Source organism: Indicator indicator, chromosome 8 (assembly GCF_027791375.1).
Source record: "Indicator indicator isolate 239-I01 chromosome 8, UM_Iind_1.1, whole genome shotgun sequence".
NCBI classification, from domain to species: domain Eukaryota; kingdom Metazoa; phylum Chordata; class Aves; order Piciformes; family Indicatoridae; genus Indicator; species Indicator indicator.
In genome coordinates, this window is record NC_072017.1 from 6,221,249 (window position 1) to 6,246,041 (window position 24,793).

Sequence of the window (24,793 nt, forward strand, 5' to 3'; positions counted from 1 at the left end):
CTGCCCCAGAGAGGAGGCTCCTCCCCTGCAGCTGAAGATAGGCATGGCCACACTAAGGAACATGAACTGACAGTGTCTGGCCTTCCATTTCCAGTTGCTGATGCTTTGTCTTCAGAGAATTTACCCTTATTGAACCTGTGTTAGACAAGCATGTTCTCTCCTTCTCGCCACCATCGTGTGATATGAAAAGAAGCATGAATAATTTTTTTGCTGTCAGTGAGTTCCATCATGAGCAGTGGAAGGTCTGTTTGATTGTAAATACCTGAACAGTTAACCCAAACTCACACAAAACAAGAATATGGCCACGTCCCTCCTGGTGAACTCATGCTTGAAGTCCTTAGAGTGAATGATGCCTGTGTTGATAGTTCCACCGTCTTGAGCTGGATTGGTCACAAACCCATCTTAAACCCTGCAGCGCTTCGCTCTGTTTTCAACACTGGAGTAGGTACCGAGTCTTAGCTACCCTCGAGTTACTGTAGATTCCATACCAAGGCTTGTTTTTCACACAGCTACACCTGTTAGTTTGCAGTTGTTTGTCAGCATTGCTCTGGCAACCACTCCAACGTCTCCCTGCCACGCTTTTCGATCATGGGGTCGTTATTTCATTGATGGGCTGAGAGAAGAATTGTGGTTAGCACCAGACCAGTGCTGGGAATTCCACAAGAGTGTCTGCAGCAACTGAGCTGCAGGGTCATCTACGGAAGCTTTTCAGCTTTAACCAACAGATGCAACTGTTGGCTGTTATTCTCCCACATCTGTCATTCATCCATCAAAACCACCACTTGTTTCACACCGGGCTCAAACCAATCAGGAGTAAGAAAGAATTTAGTAGTTTTATTGTCCTACCTCCTACAGGGACTAGAATCCCAGCATGGGCGGTGGAGGTGGGGCTGGAAGGGACCTTTGCAGATGAACAAGTCCAACCCTTCTGTCAGAGCAGGGTCACCTAGAGCAGGTTGCACAGGAATGCTTCCAGGTGGGTTTTGAAAATATCCAGAGAAGGAGACTCCACAACCTCTCTGGGCAGCCTGTTCCAGTGCTCCAGCACCCTTAGCAAAGCAGTTTCTCCTGATGTTCAAGTGAACACTCCACACCTTTTCCATCCAAGTGTTGGATGAAAAGTTCAGTTCAGTGTCTGGTTGCACAGTGCCCCCCCCCCACCTCAGATTTAGTAGCAGACTAATTAACATGGCACAAAAGGAACAATCATGGATCTCATTCAAAACTTCCATTCAATTCCTTTTAATGCTTTGTGACACAGTAAGAAGAGAGAGCTTCTAAGAGGGCAGTGCTTGAGGTGCTACAGCCTGACTTCCAAGGCCTCATCTGCTTGCCTTCCTTGACACCCTACTGCAGGCCCTGGCACAGTCAGCCCAGTGCCACCCCTTATAGGCTGGTTTTCCACCCCAGCTGTACACCTTGAGTCTCTCCCTTTGCCACCTTCTGCCTAGACCTGCAGATTGGTACAAACTGTGGAAATGCAACATTAAAGGTATTTTTAACTAGCAGTAACACATTTTTGCCTTCATTTATAGATACATTCCACACTGTCTCCCCAAGCCTGCAAATCTTGTCATGCTGTAATCCTCAAAGAACAGTGGCAAGGTTGTTATTACAGGAACTCTTTTTTTTTATTTTATTTTACTATGCAAGAGACTGTTAGAAACAAAACTATTTTGCTTTTATTTCCTAAAAGAAATGAACAGCAACACCTGGCAATGAAACATAGAAACACAAGAGGTAAAGAATGATGATTCAAGAAACTTCTGCACTGGAAAATGCAGAGAAACCTTAACTGTGTGATGCATAAACAAGTGTCAGGTGAAGGCTGGCTATGCAATTGTCATTAAATTTAGCTCTCCAGAACACCCTCTGAAGAGCTGATCCTCCACCCAGCTCAAATCTCTTTCTGATCCCAATTCTGCACCCCAGGCACTGAAGTCTCCCCTCCCAGGGCTAACATTCCTGCTACCTCCTTTGCACCAGCAAAGCTAGAGGAGAAGTTGCTTACACCAAATAGGCAGGGAGAGCAAACAGCCCAAGGTGAAGGGATGACAACAACCTCATCCCTTTTAACCTGACCATGGAGCCACATCCTACACGTGGAAATGGCAGCTCACATAGGTGCTTGTTTAGTTTCTAGTATTGATCCCAGTGATGCCTGCTAGGAGCAGTGTGAACACTCACTTCCTATGATGACTGCTGTCAAGGTGTGGTGGCTGTCAGTGTACCTTCAGGTAGGATCCTGAAGTCCGGAGATCAAAGTTTCCTTCCTCATCACTGTGCTAGAGATTCCAACTTTATCCTCTTTTAACTTGCAGAAAATACTTGACAGTGTCTTTTTACAGTTCCAGGATTTGGGATTTGCAACCATTCTCTGCAACAGTGCATTTTAAAAGAGTAGCATTAAATTCAGTTGCATCTGCACAGTGCTGCTTCTCCCCAAGAGAGATCTGGACTCTATTTAAGCCAACACTTAGCAAACAGCGGTGTAAAGGTTCTTCTGTGTGGGTGTTGTGGAGGCTGTGAACATCAGGTGAGCTTTCAGTAGCACAGCAAGGGCTGAGGAGAAGACAGAGAAGTATTTGCAAAGCTGTAGGTCACTTTGCCCATGTCTGTTTTAAGAGTCTTGTGTCTGTCCACAAAACCTTGTTGATTTTGTGAATATTTAAGTAGTGTGCTTAATGGTCTGACTATATGTGGCCTTCCTGCTTCAGCAGAGCTCCTTACTATCCAAAAGGTGAGCCATGCACCCAGGTGTTTGCAGAACCAGAGCCTAATCCTGCAGTAGCTTTTGTTAAACAATATCTCAAGACATTCTTCTTACCACGGCCAAAAAGAGTCTGTATGGAGTGTGTGTGTGTGTGTGTGTGTGTGTGTGTGTGTCTGAGCAACTGCCACTGGTTTAGTTGATGTTAGATCCACCCTTCTGTGACCTATGCATTTTTGGGGTAATACCTAGTTGGCTCTGTAGGCAGGCAGCTGTGTTCACTATGCCTTGTATGTCTGATGCCATATTCTAAATTAACCTGTTAAATACAGCTTAAAATATTTTTATTTTATTTATTCTATTTTTACTGAAATCTCCTCCATTATTATGTTGATGTATTTGTCTTTACTCGGATGTGCTCTTGTAACATTCTCCACTCTGTATACTATAGGTTGCCTAAAAAAAAGGCAGGCTTTGTAATTATTTGTAGTCACATTTTTATTGAAGTCTGTAGAAAAAAAAAAAAAAAAGAAAAAACCCCATGTAAAGCAAAGCTAATTTCTTAATTTTTTTTTCAATGCAATTAGGTAGTTAGAGGTAAGTATCACACATCAGCCGCCTCATGAATACCCTCCCTTGCAGAAGCAAGGAGATTTTATATTCACAGTCAAGGACTGAGAGATAAAAACCTTTCTTTTGAAATCTGCAGTGCTGGCTGTAGGTTTGATTGAAGCCATTTACTCTTTCATTTGAAGGGGAGCCAGGGGGGATGTGGCAGAGATAAAAGGCCACCTGCAGGGTGGTTAAACAGGAGTAACAAAAACGGCATGGAAGGGCAGAAAAGCCACCCTCAGAAAAAATTGTCACCTGTTTTGTGTGCAGTCACCTGTGCCTATGGAAACAACAGGCCCCTTCCTGACAGAAACCATGGAGTATCTCATAGCTTATGCCAGTTCTGCCTCACTAGGAGTTCTACATCCCTTTTAATTTCATCAAGCATTTCAGAGATCGTTTAACCGGGGGTCTAAAATGATTAGTAAATCACCCATGGAAAACAGAACTTTCTCATTTCAACAGTCAGTAAGGGCTCAGCCCTTCAGCAGTACCATGAACCCCCTCACTCCTCCTTGGGAGGTTCATGAATACCTTGTGCTGTACAGTCAGCCAAAGCAGGTCTGAGTTATCTGAACAGCAGGGAGAAAGAAGGGAACCCCCCCCCCCATTTGCTAGCAGAGTTCAGTCATACCCAAAGCACCTGACTGACACCCATGGGAACAGTTTTCCCTGCTGTTGACCACTTCTCCACATTTAAATGTAATCTGTTCTGAGAATAAATTTAGCTGCATAAAATGCTGGTCTCAATTGTTACTGGTCCATCAGAGCGGGAAATCACTTCTTTTGTTCCACGTTGTGCTTGAGGGGAGGGAAAAGCACACTGGTGGTTTAGAGGCAATAGCAGGAGAATGGACACTTTTTGTACCTGGAAAGCTGAATCACCTGGTTCTGGTTTAAAATCACCAATACCTAATGGGATTTCAGAAAATGAGTTACCAAGACACAGCTTTACTGTCAAAAGTTACCGAGTGTTCAACTGAGCACGCAGGCTTCTCTCCCTACAAGCAAGCCCAAGTCGGTGCCAGAGGTTGCCACCATGAGATGTTCCTGCTTGCAAAGCGAGCTGCTGACCTGCAGAATCAACTTCTTCACCACCAGCTCTGGTATTTTGGTAAGACATCCACGTTCTCACTGGTTCAGCCTCCAAAGCGTTTCAAAGATGCCAACACCTGAAGGTAAGATGAGGCCAATTATAGGACAGCATGAGGCATAGTGTGTCTGTATCCCAGACATTCTGTCATCAGGCACAGCTCTGTTCTACAAGGAATTTTAATTGTATTTAATAACTAAATGTATTTCATTGTATTATTAGATTTAAGTTTTAAAAAATAGTTCTCTAACTGCAGAAGCTTTATTTTAAGCCTTTAACAACCATATTGAGAACCCCCCAGAATCTCCTCACTGTCCATTCCTTTTATCTAACGTGCAGCCACCTCTCCTCCTCCAAGATGGATTTGGAATGAAACAGGGAATTTTTTGCCATCAGTTCTATCCATTGCATGTGCACAGGTATATATGACTCTGTTCAGAAGCAACGGCAGAGCTCTCCTCTCTGTTGGAGCAGGTAAGGAGCATGGGTTGCTCTCAGGGATGTGCAGCAGGTGGGTGATGCCCTGGAGGAGGACAGCTGGCTCAGCTTAAAATACTAAGAGCAATTGTCACTGATGCAGTGAGGCAACCATATTTATCTGATGAACAAGAGCCAGCTGTCCACACTGCTGGCATGGTGTCAGCAACATCCTTTCTTTTACGGGTGGTGCAGTCTCACTTTACAAAAAATGAAACTGAAATGGAGTATTCCTACAGATCTGTGCAGGTTGTGGAGTGGGGAGGGAGAAATGTGTGCTTTAACTTCTCCCTTGGCAGTGAAAAGGAAGAAGCTGTTGGGTTTTGACCTCACTTCCCCTCAGCAGTGTCAGCCTTCTAGAGCTGAGCTGCGTTCACTTTACAAACGGCCATCTAACATGGGTATTCCTGTACAAATAGCCCTTCAGCTCTCTTTCCCACAGCAAGATGATCCTGCATCAGAAGCACAGAATCACAGAACGGTGGGGCTTGGAAGGGACCTCTGGAGGTCATCAAGTCCAACCCCCATGCCAAACCAGGACCTTCTAGGGCAGGTTGCACAGGAACGCATCCAGGCAGGTTGTCAAAGTCTCCAGAGGAGACTCCCCAACCCCTCTGGGCAGCCTGTTCCAGTGAACCAGCACACCTAAATTAAAGAGGTTCCTCCTCACGTTTAGATGGAACTTTGTAAATTCAAGTTTGTTCCCACTGCCTCTTGTCCTGTCACTGGGCACCACTGCAAAAAGACTCACCCCATCCTGCATAAGTGTCATCTAGGTGTATTGATTACTAACTAGAGGAGTTTTTACCTGTGTAGAAAGGTAGGGCAGAGGTTGAAGAGTCTCACTGCCACAGTCAAGGGTGGCTTGGCACAGCTGGTTTGACCGCTTTAGACAGAGGCGGTGGAAGTGTTCTACCACTGGACCCTTTTGCTGCAGCCCTGCAATGCAAGTGCTGATGAGTCCAGCTCCTGGCTTTGTTTCGGGGCAGAGCTGCAGGTGGTGGTATCACAGGAGGCAAAACGATCTCCACAGTCTTCAGCACAAGCCTCTTGCGTTCCGCCCGCACCTTCCTGCCAGGTGCCTGCCTCTCGCGCACCTTGCCCGCGGCTGGCGCATGACCTGTGTCTGAAGTGGGCTGGATAGATTTCTTCACCTCAGCACTGCTCTCTCTTTGGTCCACCACCTTCTCTTCTGCTTTACTGACTGCTTTAGAGACAGACACCTCAGCCTTAACTTTAGATAGAGTTTGATGGTGAGGTTGGGTGATCTTTGGCTCTGCTCCACTGGTGGTAATGTTCTGTCTGCGCTGTGCTCCTTTCTGTGCTCCTTTCTGCTTCTTCCCTCTCTTTGTTTTGTCCACACCACCATCTAGCAGCCCTTTTGCTGCAGCACGAGCCAAAATGTCAGACGGGCTTTCAGGAGGCTCTTTCTGAACATTTTAAAGGAAACAACAGTGAATCAGAGCTGCAAACTCCACACCTTCATCCCAGATCCCTCAGAATTTGCTCCACAAGAAAACCAAGGCAAGAGATAACTTGAAAGGCTTTTTGGTGTCATTCTCCATTCCAACTTCCCCCCAAGCCTCCTTCAAGCATTGTAATTGCAGTATGACAGGAAGTCCTACAAATAACCATGTAAGATCTCAGAGCTTTAATTTTCAATTACATTCTAATTAGCTCCTCTCTTCTTAGTGAAAGAAGTCCTACTTCTCTCAGACACGGCAGGGCAATGTTGGCGCGGAGAAATGCAAACTAGCCCTTTAAGGCCTTTCCTCAGGTATCCTGCCAAGACTTCTCCATTTACTCAGCAAAAGCCCCCTGCCTCTACAGCCAGGTTTGCTTATAACTTAAGTTTTGGAAGGAAACATTCATCCCTATGTTACTCAGATTCTAATGAAGTACTAATCCCTACAGGTGACACTGGAAACCCTTGGTGACACACAAAGATAGAACAAGTAATGTTATACTAAACACCGTTTATCCTGAGCCCAGTCAAGCTGTGGATTTCATGCCAAGGTGTCACAGCCACAGTTTCCTCAAGATGCTCTTAGCACTGACTTGGATCAAGAGACTGCTCTGATCAGGAATAGCCCCAGAATAAAAGGGCACAGGCTGGAAAGTTGTGCTTGGCATCCAGCTCCGGAAGTGGCACATTTCAGCTGCTTGCCTGTTCTTTGTTCATAAGAACATCCAGGATTTATCTGTCAGAATGTTCCATTTCCTATCTTCTTTGGTGGCAAATGGCAATATTCCTTTCCTGTCAAGTGGGTTTAAATGGTACTTTGCTTACCTCTATTGCTAGAACAGCTAAAAAACAGCCACTGGAAACATCTGATGGCTCCATTTTGAAAAAGGTTTCAGTGGAAGCCTCCAAATCAGAGCAAGGAGAAAAAACAGGAGGAATAAGCCTGCAAAAAAAAAAAAGTGACCAGAAAATATCATTTAAGGATCTAAAAGGAAATAGACAAAGCTATATCAAGAGTAATTCCCAAATTATGTCTTTCAATGACATTCTTCTACAACCTTTTTATTTTAACTGCAATTTAAGAAAGACTTAAGGATTCATCTTTTTAGAATTGATCTTTTCTAGTAATTCCCATTTATTTCTTTCCAGTAATTAGTTATATTAACCACTAGATAATTACACACAAACATAATTAACAGCTATGTTCTTTTCTAATGCAAGATACAGATCAGTTCAGGATAAGACATCTGCTAAGACTTAAAAGTTACCTTGAACTTTTCCATAGACAAAACTTCTCATTCCATACCTGTATGGCTGCATTTTCTTTCCTTCCACTCCAGATTCCAGGGCTTTTTTCACCACTAGTTCATTTTCCTCTGGGTAAACTGAACAAGTACAGTAAACAACAGCTTCTACTTTAACTGCAAAGCAAACACAGACAACTTTTCTACTGTTCAAATTCTCCATACACTCCATGCTTCAGTAAGGACCAAATCCCACACAAAATTATGTCTGGATGTCATTTTTACTAATAAAATGTGTCCTTCTTCCACATATTAACATTCATAGAATTGTTTTGGTTGAAAAAGACCTTTAAGGCCATCTAGTCCAACCATTCTCTACCTCTGCCAAGTCTGGTGCTAAACCATGTCCTTCAGCCCCACATCTCTGCCTCTCCTAAACACCTCCAGGGATGGTGACTCCACCACCTCCCTGGACAGCCTGTTCCAATGCCAGACCACTCTTGCAGTGAAGTTTTTCCTAATGTCCAGTTTAAACCTGCCCTGGCATAAGTTCAGGCTATTTCCTCTCACCTATCACTTCAGAGGCCAACACGCACCTCACTACAACCTGCTTTCAGGTAGTTGTAGAGAGCAGTAGGATCTCCTCTTAGCCTTCTCTTCTGCAGACTGAGCAACCCCAGTTCCCTCAGCTGCTCCTCATACAATGCCCTCCAAACCTCTCCCCAGCCTCGCTGCTCTTCTCTGGACACGCTCCACGACCTCAGTGTCTTTCCTGTGTGGGGCCCAGAACTGAACACAGTACTCAAGCTGTGGCCTCACCAGGGCTGAGTACAGGGGCACATCACTTCCCTAGTCCTGCTGATCACAGTTCCTGATCCAGGCCAGGATGCTGCTGGCCACCTGGGCAGCCTGCTGGCTCCTGTTCAGCTGGCCATCCAGCAGCACCCCCAGATCCTTTCCCACAGGGCTGCTTTCCAGCCACTCTTCCCCAAGGCTGTAGTGCTGCTGACACACTTACACTGCAGTGCATGCCTCAGCTCATTCAGCTGCCCCTCAGCCAGGACATGGAGTCTATCCTCAGACACTGATCCTTGGAAGATGTCTCTCAGCAATCCTGCATCTAAATGCAGGGAGTTGTACATTTATTAATGCAACTTGTATTTCTGTCTTAAAATCCAGCTGTCTGCAGAAGATGCTCTAGTAACAGACCTGGGTATTAGCAGTGCAGTGGGAAGGGAGGTTTTATGAATCACAACCCTAAGCAATGCTTAATTCATGCTTCTGTCCCTCTTTACCTGTAATTATTTCTGCCTTTTTGTTTCTGTTTCATGAAAACTGTACGTTGAACAGACTTACAGAATCCACCAATAAAGGAAGGTAAGCAAGGGTAAATTGTATAGACTCACTGAGATCTTGAAATAAATTCTTTACCTACAGCTTTTTACTTTAAAAGAAAGGCTACATACACTCTGCCCCCCTCAAGAACCCTCAAGCTTCACACCACCAATTTTGAAATTGTCATTACAAAACATTCTGAATCCTTCAGTGCCACCTAGAAAGTTTTCTCATTGGGAATCTTAAGCTAGGAAAATATATTCTTGTTCATGTTCTGTGGAAAAATCACCTGTATAATTTATTTACTCTCTTGTATTTTCATAGTAGTCTGCACATATATTGCATATGCAGAATTATGCAAGTTACTTAACTTCTATGCTTTATAGCTGTTAAAAAATCTAAAAGGAGGTGTTTGTTATTACATGAGACTATTTACTGAAGCAGCTACATCGTCCAAACCACAATACCTGAATACTATCTCTACCAGAAAGCATGAGCTACCTGTTGTATCAGAAGTTACCTCCACATTCATTTAAAATAAAGTCTATTGGATTGCCAACACCCAGCCCAGAGCACTGTGGTAGCAGCAAAATGACTTTTGCCTTTTCAAGTCTCGGGTCTGTTGGTTCAATCTTAGTGAAGTCTTCATGTAGCAACTGAATATCTGGGGGGGAAAAAAAAGGAGGGGACACTCAGGAGGTCTACATGCAAGCAAACCTTCCTAATTTTAATGTGATAAGGGCAAAGAGTCTGTGGGGCTACACAGACTTCCACAGAGCTAGAGCCTGCTAAATCCAGCTCCTGCAAAGGGCAAAGTCTGCCCCACTGATTTCAAAGACATTGAAGGGCTAGGCTGTAGCACCTTCCACTGCAAAGTCTGCTAATGGGGTTCTGGAGTCCTGTTAGACTCTGCAGAGAAGTGCATGTTCTTTGAATTAACACTCTCAGAAACAGGTGAAAAATCAAACTGAAAGCAACAGCCAAGACACCAGATAAACAGAGCCAAAAGTTGCCAGCTACAGCAACCACTACACAGTAACTGTGCTTCTATGGAAAACTTCACCATGATGTTTCAAGAGCCTGCACCCATGACGGTTAATCTGCAACCTTTGATTAACTCACAGATGCATAGACCAGTTTGGGTTGGAAGGGACCTTAAAGATGATCTAGTTCCAACCCCTCTGCCACAGGCAGGGACACCTTCCACTAGACCAGGTTGCTCAAGGCCTCACCCAACCCATTGAAGGCCAGGTTGGATGAGGTCTTGAGCAATCTGGTTTGTAAGCTGCAGAGTTGTCAGTTCCCCTTGGGCCAAAATTTGTTTTTCCTGCCCTCCCCAAACCCTCTGAATCCTGACACACATGTCACATTGATAGGTATCACAAGTAGCTGTGATGCACTTCATGAGTGCACACACTGTTGGTCACCTACTTTGACATCCCATGTGAGTGAGTAAGTTCCTCAGTTCATCTGCTTTTGCTGACGATTTTACACCACAGACAAAAATCCTGGATGTGCTCTGAGCTGTCAGTGCTGAGAGATGGGCAATGGTGAGATGGGAACCCAGGTGAGCCACTATAACATCATCTTCTGTACCCAGCTGTGCCTGCACAGAGTGCACAGCAAGGCTGCGAGACTTGTCCTAAAAATAATGACACAACAACCAACTCACGTGGAGTCTCTGAGTGCCAACCTTCCCTTCCCAATTATTGCATTGTTTTCATGGCCAACTAGAAAGAGGGGAGGAGAAAATCTAAACAAAGATAACTGCTAATATGGAATTAAATAAAGGACAAAACCAAGCATCTTATTAAACTCACTAGAGAAATAATTCTAAATTAAAACTCAGTAAATAATTCTCAATTAAATTCACTACATTTAAACAATTCTCAGTTAAACTCACTAAATAATTTTAAATTAAGCTCAATGAATGAAGTGTGTATGATCCCTTCAGGAGGAACTCTTAGTGACAGCCAGTTGAGAAGAGAAAACACAGCCCACAAAACGCAAAACTCATCCTCAGAGACAGCTTGATGGCAAAAGGCAGAATTATTCACACAGTTCTTGAAGGTAATTATTGGAAAAGTTAAGCCCTACTGCATCAAAGCCTAGGATTTTGCTGAAATTTGAACACTGAGGCAGGTTGGACTGCAGAAAACACATTTACAGGACTAAATGATCTCATACTAGAGATGCTGAAATGAGAAGTCCACATCAAACACTGTTTCAATCAAATTACTTTAAAATGGCAAAGAGTGAAGGTAGGGGTCACAGGTACCAAGTTTTGCACCGAATCTGGCAATTACTGGTGTTCAGGAGGAAAAAAATTAAAAGCTCACATTAACATCTGTGTTTGAGTACTACCCTACCCCACCACACACAGATGGAATTTTTGAGGTTTCTATTCTCCAGGTTTGAATATTCTGTAGTAGTAATGCTCAGAATTTGCTCTGGTGACCTAAGGGGCTGTGATGTACACTTCTTTTCTGTATGTCTCCTATTCAAAACAGGCACACTCAAATGAGATACTTGGAATTGCTTTGTAACTGGTTAATAAATTTTAAATTACTTGGTTGTTGAGTAATAAATTTGCAGGCTAAAATTTCAGGAAACGATAAACACAAAGTAAAAAGAGCTCTTTGAAATGTTTCTCCTAAGTGTCATCAGACTTTGCATCCTTTGTGGTTGTGTCTTGTTGCAGGGTTACCCCAAAGCCACTGCTCTGCAACAGGAACCTCCAATCAGCCTTGTCTGGGGAGGCTAATGATGGGAAAAGACCCAAAAGTAGGGTTTAAGGAGATTTAGGAACCACACTACACAAAATACAAAGCATCATCATCATCATCATTCCATCACAAACACACAGCTGAGGAGGAAGAGATGTCATGTTATCAACATATCATTATCTACTGCCTGGGGTAATGCATGTAGAGTCACATAGAAACTTTTCTCCTATCTTCAGAAGTGAGACTGCCTCTTTGACCACATTTCATGTTTACTTCAACAGTTTTAAGATTAATAATGAAACATTTTGCTAATTTAATTGCAGCAATCAATTCTAAGCATTAACATTTACATGCTAAATTTACTAAGTCAATCACTTTCTAACCTGCTGGTTATTAAATATGTCCAAAGCCTTTTTGAGAGTTTGTTGCTGCCTGAGTGATTTAATAGGACAGACAATACATGCCCTCATTCTCATGTACTGGAGCATGAAAGCATTATTTTAGTTTGCAGAACTTACTGTTCAAGGGTGACATCAACTCACCTGCAGTAGGAGTTTGAAATCTGCAAAAAGATCTGAATTCAGCAGTTTTTCTTTAAGAGAGGAAGGAAAAAACAATACATCATGGCAATGCTGGTCCACACAGTAAGTGTCATGGTCCAAGTCTGCCACAGATGCAACTCTTGTGAATCCTTCCTCCTTCAAATCTCTGAAAGCATCTTGAAGGCTGTTAACAGACAACTCTGACCATTGAATCTGCAAGTTACTTAAGTGATGTAGTTTGCATTTTAGTATATGGATTTTTGCACTTTATTTTTGTGTGTGTGTATACACGTGTATGTGCATAGAGAAAAAAATGCAGTACTCCTTGTGGGGGGGAATCACTCCCATTTAGGTGTAGGTTCTAGTCTGAAACAATAATTCTGCTAAAATCAATTAAGAAAAAGGTGTGTGTTTCTAGAGAGTGACTCAAATCATCAGAACAGAAATGTCAGCATCCTTAGTGGACACTAGCAAACTTACTACTGCTGGATGAGTTAAGTTCTTTCAATTCCTGCCCATCTCTAAGTCTGGTGCTAAATCATGTCCCTCAGCACCACAGCTCTGAGGCTTTTAAACACCTCCAGGGATGGGGATTCAACCACCTCCCTAGGCAGCCTGTTCCAGTCTTTAAGAACCCTTTCAGTCAAGAAGTTTCACCTAATACTGAACCTAAACCTCCCCTGGTACAACTTGAGGTCATTTCCTCTTGTCCTCTCACTTTTTTACTAGGGAGAAGAGACCAATGCCCACCTCACTCTAAACTCCTTTCAGGGAGCTGGAGAGAGCAATGAGGTCTCCCCTCAGCCTTCTTTACTCTGGACCAGTTCCCTCAGACACTCCTCACCAGATCTGTTCTCCAGACCCTTCAGCTTCACTGCCCAACTTCGGACACACTCCAGCACCTCAATGCCCCAAAACTGAACCTAGGACTCAAGGTGTGCTTTCACCAGTGCTGAGTACAGGGGCAAAGTCACTTCCATGGTCCTGCTAGTCACCCTATTTCTGCTCCAGGCCAGCCAGGATAATGCTTGCCATCTAGGCACACACTGGCTCACCTTCAGCTAGCTGTTTATCAATACCCCCAAGTCTCTCTCTACTGGGCAGCTTTCCAGCCTCTCTGCCCCAAGCCTGTAGTGTTGTATGAGGTTGTTGTGACCCAAGTGCAGGACCTGCCATTTGGCCTTTTTTCTCTACTTTTCATCACACAATTTAATCACCCATCTCATTTTTTTCTATCTTTATTTCCTCATTTATTTGGTAGAAGACACAGAGGCAAGAGTAAAGCTGTTTCACCACTTTGTTACAGTTGATGAATGCCATTACTGCAATATGCAAAACCTACCAAGAGACATGACACGGTATCATTGATCTAAGCAGAATTCACTGCAAGAAACTTCAATTCCAGGTAACAATATAACCTAGAAATTCTAAACCAGGGGTGCAGTAAAACTATACCACTTGATTAAGTAAAAAGGTCAGCATTAGATGATATTTTAAAGACCTCACCTGATTTTCAATGTGTTTACCCAAACACATAAAGGTAAAGCAGAAGCCCTTTGTTCCCGCTTGCGAATGGCTTCTGGCAGAATGCACTCAATGGAAAGAGCATCGTTTTTGATGCGACATCTTGCTAGAGCAGCTGCCAGTTTGGTCCTAAAACTACAAAAGTATAGGCACAAGTTTAGCAAGTTTTGCATCACCTATTAACATGCAGCATTTCTGTCACAATGTTGTCTTGCCCAGAAGCCAAAGCCAAACACCAGGCCTCATACTGCGTTGTGTTACAGGACATTTTCTACCCCACACAAATGTAGATGCACTCTGGTTGAGACTGTTCCACTTAAATGCCACCAAGAGCTGGAATTATGACAGGTGACTCTCACATACAACCCATTTTCAAAGAAAACTTTAAAAAAACAAACACACAAACAGATAAACAAATAAATAAATGCCAGTGTTTTGAAACTGCAATCTGTAGAGTGCAATCATCAGATTTTTTCTGGTATGTTTAGAAATACAAATACATGTTTGGGCTGGAACACCTCTGCTATGTGGGTAGACTGAAGGAGATGGGGGTGTTCAGCCTGGAGAAGAGAAGACTCTGGGGTGACCTTAGAGCTGCCTTCCAATACCAGAAGGGATCCTACAGGGAGGCTGAACAGGGACTTTCCATAAGGGGGAATGGTTTGAAGCTGAGGGAAAGTAGGTTTAGACTGGATCTTAGGAAGAAGTTTTTTCAGTGCAAGAGTGGTGAGACTCTGGAATAGGCTACCCAGGGAAGCTGTGGATGCCTCCTCCCTGATGGTGTTCAAGGCCAGGCTGGATAAGGCCTTGAGCAGCCAAGTCTAGTTGAGGGGCTGGAGCAGGTCCAGAGAAGGGCAACAAAGCTGGTGAAAAGTCTGGAGAACAGCTCTGGTGAGAAGCAGCTGAGAGAAGTGGGGTTGTTTAGTCTGGAGAAAAGGAGGCTGAGGGGAAACCTTCTGGGTCTCTGCAACTCCCTGAAAGGAGGTGAGAGTGAGGTGGGTGTTGTTCTCTTCTCCCCAGTAACAAGTAAGAGGACAAGTGGAAATGGCCTCAAGTTATGGCAGGGGAGGCTTGGATTGGATGTTAGGAAAAGTATCTTCACCGAAAGCACTGGAAGAGACTCCCCAGGGAAGTGGTTGAGTTGCCATCTCTGGAGGTATTCAAAAGACAGAGATGTGGTGCTTAGGGCCGTGGTAATGCTGGGTTACTGGTTGAAGTTGATAATCTTAAAGGCCTTTTCCAACCCAAATGATTCCAAAGGAAGTTCTCAGCACATGTACCTGTACAGATAATGCTCTACTTTCCGAACTTCTGCTACAGGTTCCTCTTCATTAACAACCTTCCGTGGTTCAAACTTGCGGTCTTGTAGGTCATAAAGCATGACAACAAGCAAGCTGGTTAATTCATCTGGCTGCAACGGAAAAGCAGCTGGATAGTGAAAGGGGCACAAAGCAAAATGATCTCCCAGTGCTGTTCACCTCCTCTGTCAGCAACGTGGGCAGTGGGACTGAGGCACCCTCTGCAAGTTTGCCAGCGACACCAAGCAGCTGACACACTGGAGGGATGGGCTGTCACCCAGAGGGACCCTGAGAGGCTTGAGAGGTGGGCCTGTGCAAACCTCAGCAAGCTCAACAAGGCCCAGTGCAAGAAAGCACACTGAGAGAGTGACCTGGAGCCTGTACACTTGCCAGCACAATTACAATATTTGTATAGTACACAGTTTGGCCAGGCAATTAAACATGGGCTCCATGTCTGATGGGTTCACAGGAGAAAGGAAGGGAAGGTGATTTGTCTTCCTACTCACAAAGACACAGTGGGGAAGGAAAGCAGATGGACATCATCACAGCTTAAGTATTACAGTGCAGTAAGCATTGTAGCTCACTCTCCTATTTTCTTTGAAGGTTTTGATTCCCAGCAGTAAGATGCAACAAGAATCTCACAAACAAGGTATCTAATGCCTTGGAAATTGACACTTTAGACAACTATCTAAAAAGAACAGCAATATTTCAGTCTCAGGCTACCAGGTAGTTCAAATCAACAGATGCTGTTCTGAAGACTGTTGCAGAACCCTCAGCAAAGGTTCTAATTGCATCAACTCAGAAAACTTTTGATTTACTTCCTCACAAAAACGTTCACTTACTATTGATGGGCACGGGTAAACACTACTATCTAACAATATTTCTTCCAGAAGATCTTGATCTGCAAAAAAATACAATATTGACAAGTCACACTATGAAGTCCATCAGGATTCTACAGAAGAAAGACCTCTAAATCACTAAAGAAAAAGCTGAAAGCTTAAACAACATGAAAATTAAGGGTAAATTCTACCACAGACTTCTTTACACAAGAAGGATAGAGTTTAAATGTTTGATTTCACAAAATGCCAACAACATCTATTTAAATATTTGAGGGATTCAAGTGGTAACCTGAGGTTTAATAAAAACATTTCCAGATCATAGAATCACAGAATGGTAGAGGCTGGAAAAGACCTCTGAAGATCATGGAGCCCAACCCCCCTGCCAAAGCAGGGTCACCTAGGAACACATCCAGATGGGTTATGGAAGTGTGTAGAGAAGGAGACTCCACAACCTCTCTGGACAGCCTGTTCCAGTGTTCCAGCACACTTACACTAAAGAAGTTTTCCTCATGTTGAGGTGGAACTCCCTGTGTTCCAGTTTGTATTTACTGCCCCTTGTCCTGTTGCAGGACACCACGAAAAAGAGCCTGGCCCCTCCTTCTTGACACCCACCCTTCAGATATTTATAAGCATTAATAAGATCTCCTCTCTGTCTTCTCCAGACTGAGCAGCCTCACGTCTCTCAGTCTTTCCTCTCAAGACAGATATTCTAGTCTCTTCCTCATCCTCAAAGCCCGCTCTTGGACACACTCCAGTATATCCTTGTCTCTCTTGAACTGGTGAGCCTACAACTAAACACTTTCCAATTTCAGGAAAAGCTTTGTACTTACATTTGAGAGCACTGAAAGCCAGTTCATAAGCTGCACGCTGGGAATGCTCATCTTGAAGAGTCACCATGGGAGACACTGAGTCACCACCGTACCGCACCAAGGCTCTATCCCTACGCTTTTCCGTACGAATGCCTTGAAAAATCTGAGCTGCACTGGCGTACACCGAGTCGTGATAGCCACTCTTCTCAATCACAGTCATTCTTCTTCTGTCAACAGATCCCTTCTCATCTGAAATCCTCACTTCACTCAGTTCTGAAGGATCATTTATAACACCCTCATGTAAAGACACCAAGTCACTTTTACAATCTGGCATTTTCCCAGCCTCTGATTGTTGAAGTTCAAGTCACAATCCTGCTCCTCTGCAAAAAAAACCACAAAGTTTGTCCTGAGTTATGAATTTTCTTTCACTAGAATATGCTTTTCCCTTCATTTTCTGGTTTTAAATGGGATTTAATTTCTTTTCTAGTCTTTAATCCTCCATATATACATACATTGACTACACTTCTATACATCTATCATCTTACAGAGGAATCTGGACAGAAAGCCTAGATCTGGTGCTGACAAAAACTTCTGAATATTTTAGGATTACCAGAACAGAATAGCAGAATTTGTTCTTTTTACCAGTTTAAAAATAAAAAAATAAAAAGGTGATACTCTGACCAAGCAGAAACGATTTGCTCTTTTGCTACATAATTTGGTTCAGTACAACCATTCTCAAGTTTTGACCTGTGGTCCTCCACATCCCTCTCTTCCCTGGGTCAGATACTTGCTCAGCATCGTTTTTTCCTCTCCGCTTTCTTGCTCCTATCACACAAAGCACAGTGGTGAGGGAGGATGGCAGCACACATGGTTGGAGAAGAAAGATCACAAGCTGTTACTCCTTCAGCAGGCAGCAATGAAATGCCCTGTGTTGAGCCACCATCCCCTTCTTCAAACGTGTCCTGAACACAGGTCACACTCCACCCATTCTTCCCATCTCCAAGACCAGCCTGAATCAGGTCACCCACGCTCCAGACAATCAATCTGTTTTGGTTCCAGGATTCTGGTGGTTCATCATTTCCCGCAGTTTGTTCCCCAAAACTGAGAGTTGCTAACCCTGTCAAAGCAAATTTTACTGTCTCTTTACAGAGGTCCTGTGCCTCAGATCACACAATCACAAAATCAACCAGGTTGGAAAAGACCTTAGAGATCATCAAGTCCAACCTATCACCCAACACCATCTAATCAACAAAACCATGGCGCTAAGTGCCTCGTCCAGATCTCCCCCTACTCAAATTTGGATCTGATGCCCACATACTAGGACCAGAGAACTGCTCATGGTAGACTAGTACAGCTCTCCTTCTGGAAGAACTCTCCTCTTTACTCTCCTTTGTAACTCATGCACTTGTGCCTGCAGAACAAAGGGTTTCCATCTCATACTCCTACTGTCTCCATACTCACACAGGAGACACCACAGGGTTCCCTGTGCTATGGACTGTTCCTGTTTAGCTGTAGGAGAATTCAACTCTGCTAGCTAAACCAGTTGGCTCATCTTCAGTGTAACAGTGTCCTGGCTTCACACAGCCTGCTCTCAGGAGCAAGCCCTTTCCCTCACACACAGATGGGCAGGAAAACAACCCCAAAAAAAACCCTCCAGGTTGAGACAAAGAGTTTACTGAGATGAGGTCCACGAGGATGATCAGAAGGCTGGAGCACCTCTCCTATGAGGCCAGACTGAAAGAGTTGGGGCTGTTCAGTCTGGAGAAAAAAAGGCTCCGAGGTGACCTTATTGAGGCCTTCCCCTATCTGAAGGGGGCTACAAGAAAGCTGGGGAGGGACTTTTTAGGCTATCAGGTAGTGACAGGACTAGGGGGAATGGAATAAAGCTGGAAGTGGGGAGATTCAGGCTGGACGTGAGGAAGAAGTTCTTTCCCATGAGAGTGGTGAGAGCCTGGAATGGGTTGTCCAGGGAGGTGGTTGAGGCCCCATCCCTGGAGGTGTTTGCAGCCAGGCTGGATGAGGCTCTGGCCAGCCTGCTGTAGTGTGAGGTGTCCCTGCCAATGGCAGGGAGGTTGGAACTGGCTGATCCTTGTGGTCCCTTCCAACCCTGACTGATTCTATGACTGATTCTATGATAGCGCTGTACAGTTACCTTAGCAGAAGCTGTGTGGGGTTTCTTGTTTATTGAACTTAATATTGGCCTATCAGTACCATATTTGGGTTTGTCAATAAATTATCTAATATCCAAGAGTAGTGGAACATCCTGAAACTAGCCATATTAAGCATCTAGCAATCTCTACAAGTCAGTAATTCATATTTGAATATTATTTTAATATCCACTCTTTCTCAATAACACTGGTTTCAGAGTCTGGCCCTTTTCCGCCCCATTTTCCCCTCAAATGCCAGAGCACCTGCCCTTCCCACCCACTTCCCTTTTTAATCCCCCCCAAGGAAGGGCAGAAGCCCCAGGCTGAGCCCATCTGGGCTGAGGATCGTCTTCTCATCACTGGTGAGTCCCTGTGGTGCACACTGGGTGAATTGGGTTGGGGACAAAGGCCGGGGGGCCTCGTGGCCCCCCCAGTTAGATAGGAAGAAGGTTCATGGCCATTCCAATATCATCCATGGGTGCTGGCTGGGCCTCCTTACTGGGGCTGACTCCTCTGTGTGGTATCTTGGCTGGTTGAGGGTCTTGCCCCTGGCTCTGGGATGGGTGCAAAAACGGTGGTGGTGCAGGAGCTGTTTGGCAGAGTGGAGGATGGTGTAGAAAGAGCAGGAGCTGCTTTAGGAAGACAAAGGGGGTGGGCAGTGGTATATGTGGAACAGGAGCTGCTTTGGGAAGATGAAGGTGGGGGAGAGGAGTAGGAGCTGCTTTGGGAAGATGCATGTTGGGGGGAGGAGTAGTAGCTGCTTTGGGAAGATGCAGGTTGGGGAGAGGAGTAGGAGCTGCTTTGGGAAGATGAAGGTGGGGGTAGAGGAGTAGGAGCTGCTTTGGGAAGATGAAGGTGGGGGAGAGGAGTAGGAGCTGCTTTGGGAAGATGAAGGTGGGGGAGAGGAGTAGGAGCTGCTTTGGGGAAGATGAAGGTGGGGGAGAGGAGTAGGAGCTGCTTTGGGAAGATGAAGGTGGGGGAGAGGAGTAGGAGCTGCTTTGGGAAGATGAAGGTGGGGGAGAGGAGTAGGAGCTGCTTTGGGAAGATGAAGGTGGGGGAGAGGAGTAGGAGCTGCTTTGGGAAGATGAAGGTGGGGGAGAGGAGTAGGAGCTGCTTTGGGGAAGATGAAGGTGGGGGAGAGGAGTAGGAGCTGCTTGGGGAAGATGAAGGTGGGGGAGAGGAGTAGGAGCTGCTTTGGGAAGATGAAGGGGGGGGGGGGGGGGGGAAGGCAGGAGGGTTAAACTAGATGACCTTTAGAGGCCACTTCCCATTCTGGTGATTCTATGACTCCATGATCTAATTCCATGCTTCATTCTCTCTTCAAAAGAGCCCATCAGTTGCAGAAGGATCAGACCAGCCAAACCAGAGTATGAGGTGGAACCCAGCCACACAGGGACTGCACTCCTCCAGTTGCTTATCACAGAATGACCCAGGTTGGAAAAGACCTGTGAGACCATCAAGTCCAACCTATCACCCCACACCATCTGATCAACTAAACCATGGCACTAAGTTCCTCATTCAGTCTTTATTTTAACCATTTCCAGGGACGGTGACTTCACCATGTCCCTGGGCAGCCCATTCCAATGGCCAGTCTCTCTTTCTGGGAAGAATTTCTTCCTAACATCCAGCCTAAACCTCCCCTGGCACAGCTTGAGACTGTGTTCTCTCATTCTGTCACTGGTTGCCTGGGAGAAGAGCCCAACCCCCTCCTGGCTACAACCTCCCTTCAGGTAGTTGCAGAGAGCAATAAGGTCTGCCCTGGGCCTCCTCTTCTCCAGGCTGAACACCCCCAGCTCCCTCAGCCTCTCCTCACAGGGCTGTGCTCCAGACCCCTCCCCAGCTTTGTTGCCTTTCTCTGGACACATCCAAGCATCTCAACATCTTTCTTGAATTGAAGAGCACAGAACTGGACACAGCACTCAAGGTGTGGCCTAACCAGTGCTGAGTACAGGGCAGAATGACTTCCCTGCTCCTGCTGGCCACACTATTCCTGATCCAGGCCAGGATGCCATTGGCCTTCTTGGCTACCTGGGCACACTGCTGGCTCATGTTCAGCCTACTGTCAACCAGCACCCCCAGCTCCCTTTCTCCCTTTCTGCTCTCCAGCCACTCTGTTCCCAGCCTGTTAGGACTGCATGAGGTTGCTGTGGCCAATGTGTAGAACTCAGCACTTAGATGTGTTAAATCTCATGCCCTTGGACTCTGCCCATGGGTCCAGCCTGTCAAGGTCCCTCTGCAGAGCCCTCCTACCCTTTAACAGATCAACACCTGCCCCCAGTTTGGTGTCATCTGTAAACTTACTGATGGACTCAATTCCTTCATCCAGATCATCAATAACTGATTCAACATTAAAAAATACATGCATCCTCTCAGTGATCTGACTAGAGATAAAACTGCCTCATCTACAAAGCAGAAACTTGCTGCTGCAGCCCAGTTTCCAGGTTCTGGCCAATATACTTCCACATATTTTCCTCAAGCTTGCTCTGATTTGCAAGTTAGAGTATTAACAGAGGATGTAAAAGAAGGGAACTTCTGCACCTGTGGCTAAAACTTAATGGGATCATTATTGGACAGCTGTTCTCTAGAGCTGTAAACAGCAAGCACCTCTCTAAGGAAAATATTTGTTATGAAAGCACAGAAAACAGACAAGAAAGTCTCTCCATTTCTGCTAACAAATCGTAATTCACTAACCTGATGACAATGTACAATACCAGTGGTATCACAAGGCAAAGAGGATGCTTCTTCTGAACATGACCTGCACAAAGGGATATGCAAATCTCTCTTCTGAAGTAACACAGGTTACTGCTACCCAGCCACAACAACAGCAATAATGAGTAGACTGAAGGTTTCAAATAGCAGAGTGGGAACTAGAGGAGGCTGGGGAACTGGATCGTACTGTATTGCTTTACAGCCAGGCAGTGCAGGTTGGAGGCATGGAGGTGTTCACAACAGTTTTTCCTTTTTCCCAAAGGCTGTGTGCAGCTCTCAGCTGCTCTGGCAAGCTCTGTGTTTGAGGTGCACAACACATCTAACACTGAGCCCACAGGAAAGGCACTTGGAAGAGCACCTGAAAAGAACATGGATGAGAGAGAACAAAGACTTTTGGCTCATGAACAAGATATCTTAAGTAACCTTTTTTTCCCCACTCCCTACACCATCTGGGAAAAATTAACACATCATTTGTCTGTCAGGTAACTTCACTGGATGCCACCAAACAGAACTGTTTCCAGACCATCAGGTTTAAATAAGAGTTTTAATCATTGCTTCTCAATACCAGAGATACACAACCCTTTTAGCCAGTATGCTTGCCAATGGAACTGAAAAAAAAAAAAAAAGGATTAATTTATGTGAATACCCTGTTTCAAGAGAAGCTGTCCATAGATTGTATGGCTTTGCAATTATGAAGTAACAATACTAGATAACATAGATCCATATGAACAGTACATAAAAACTGCTTCCAGCTACATGTACCTTCACCTAAAGTGGAAGTTAATTAGTGTATCATAAATACTCGAACTCCAGTGAACAGAATTGTGGCATTTATGCATTACACAGCATAGTAAAGGATTGACACATACACACCACCACCCCCATGAAAGTCACTAATTCCTCTGTTCATACACCAATATACATCGTTTTTCTATTTCTTCAATTACCACTGTTTTGAGTAGCCTCTCCCATTACACAATTCAGGAAAAGAGATAAACAACCCCATAGCATTTGTGTTGTTTCAGGTACAGCAGGCTGACCCAGTACTAATTCACCTTCACAGGAACTCACTGAAAGTGGCTCTGTGAGCATGGACACTGCTCCTCATGCACCAACAAACACTAAATCCTTGACAGCCACAAACTGTGGGTTTTGTCCTAAGAGTCTTATTGGTATAGATGACTCTATCTGCTCTCTAACATCAGCTCTGGGTGTCTGATACAGAACTCCAATGGACCACAAAGTTTTTACTGTCCCAAACTTCAGTTAACTAAGCTGAAAAGGGAAGATTAGTGAAAGTCAGGAAAAGAGGTCAGCCACAAGACTATTCCCTAACACCACTCTAATGATGAGAAACAGTCCACATCACCTCACTGTACAGAGAGTCATACAGAACGAAGATACTTACTTGTATAAACATGTGAAGGATTTCTTGAAACACTGGGCTGCGAGGCCTTAAAAAACGACCAATTCTCCCCAAACGACACAGGTGCTGATGGAGCAATGTCCAACTCCCTTCCCATCAGCGGTATCCCGAGGGTCTGCCTCCCCTGACAGGGCTTCTCCCGCTGCCATCTCTCTCTGGCCGAGGATGGGCGACCCCCGCCAGCGGCCTGCGGGGCTTCCGTGCTGTCTTTACCGCGCCCCCAGCCCTGTGTTGGGCAGGGAAGGGAGAGGCCCTTCCGATCACCCCTCCGTTGGACCCCCACGCCCCTTTAGCCCTCACCCGCCAGCGAGCGGCTCTTTCCCGCCCAGCCAAGCCCTGGGTAGGACACGCTCCCCACCTACAGGCCCCACTGCCCGGCCGCGCCGGGGGCCATTGGCTTCGGGGGGGCAATCCGCGACCGTGTGTGTCCCGGCCGCGGAGGCAGTCCACCTGCACGGCTCCCTGACCTGTCCGTGTCCTCCGCCAGCACCCCGCTCCGAGCCGGGGCCGTTGGTGGCGCGGGTGCGAGTGCGAGGCTGCGTTGTGAGGCGGTGTCAGGCTACGGCGCTCACAGCGCCCCGCCGGCCCCGACCGTAGAGCGGGGCCTGAGGAGCTGGGACTGCGGCTCCGGGCACCAGGCCGAGCGCTGCCTCCAGAGCTTCGCCCGAGAGCTGCTGAAGTAACTCAGAAGCCACACCGGAGCGCCAAGATTCACCCTGGCAACGGCACGCCCGGATGCCTGTGAGATGTCTCCCAGGGGCTGCCGTGGCTGGACCTTTGCGAAAATACCTGCCTCGGGAACAAGAGCTGCTCGAGTGTGCCCTTTCTGGCTTTGTTCAGGGGTTTGGTGTGTTGTGTTGGTTTGATTCTTAAATAAAAAACTTGCATCAAATTCTTGCAAACTGCATGGGCACTTAAAAAAAAAAAATCTTACTGACATTCTTATTTCTAACTGTGTCAAAACATCACCAGTTACAGGCCTGGAAATACAGGAATACCCCCAGAAAAGTGCTGGGATTTAACTAGCAGGGTCCTGTTATACCACGTTCCTGTAGTGTTTTAGCTGTCTTTTAAGTTGTTTCCAGACTTTTGTGCTTGGGTTTTTCGTTGGTTTGTTTGTGTTTTTCTTTGTGTTTTTGTTTGTTTGTTTTTTAATGTTTCTTGAAATCATTCCAGTAATCAGTGAAAAACTAAGCCATTACCTTGTCAGAAATCTTCTTTGTCCCCATAAATTTCATTCTTGTTATGTTAGTACTGTAATGGGAAATCTTTACATTCTCCTTGCTAAGGGGAAATGTTAAAATCTCCCATAATTCAGTTTAAATCTGTGGTGACCTTTGGTGTATCATTTCTCCAATACCTGGTACCATGCACAAGCATCTGCCAGAGGTACGAGTGCTCATGCATGAGCAAGTTTGAAGTTTGGACTCAGTTCTGCAGTGGGACAGCAAAAAGAATATGAACTAGCTGGGGCTTTGGTCCAGCCTGACTGTGCACTTTAAAAAGCTCAGTACAAATCTTAGCACATTTCATCTTTTTACAGACTGTGAGATCCCAGAATGTGGAGGGAAGAAGCTCCATTGAAGCACACAAGCCAATGCTTGTTATCCCTGCCAAAAATTTGGGCATTATCCAGGTCCATTTTTGGTGTTGATATCACAGTATCACAGTACATCAGCGGTTGGAAGGGACCTCAAGAGATCATCAGGTCCAAACCCCCTGCCAGAGCAGGATCACTTAGGGTAGTCCATACAGGAATGCATCCAGATGGGGTTTGAAAGTCTCCAGAGAAGGAGACTCCACAACTTCCCTGGGCAGCCTGTTCCAGTGCTCTGTC

General features: G+C 45.3%; 1 protein-coding gene across 1 annotated transcript; it reads right to left on the reverse strand.

The window, feature by feature from the left end:
* Positions 1-5,746: 5,746 nt before the first annotated feature.
* NSUN7 (NOP2/Sun RNA methyltransferase family member 7) lies at positions 5,747-17,008 on the reverse strand. The gene is made up of 11 exons (XM_054383298.1): positions 16,696-17,008; positions 15,869-15,927; positions 15,009-15,139; positions 13,711-13,863; positions 12,205-12,388; positions 10,368-10,578; positions 9,457-9,600; positions 8,620-8,721; positions 7,664-7,778; positions 7,183-7,300; positions 5,747-6,322 (listed from the first exon to the last, which is right to left on the reverse strand). Exons 1-11 carry the CDS (start codon positions 17,006-17,008, stop codon positions 5,747-5,749), a joined length of 2,106 nt encoding a protein of 701 aa, XP_054239273.1.
* Between the last annotated feature and the right edge of the window lie 7,785 nt (positions 17,009-24,793).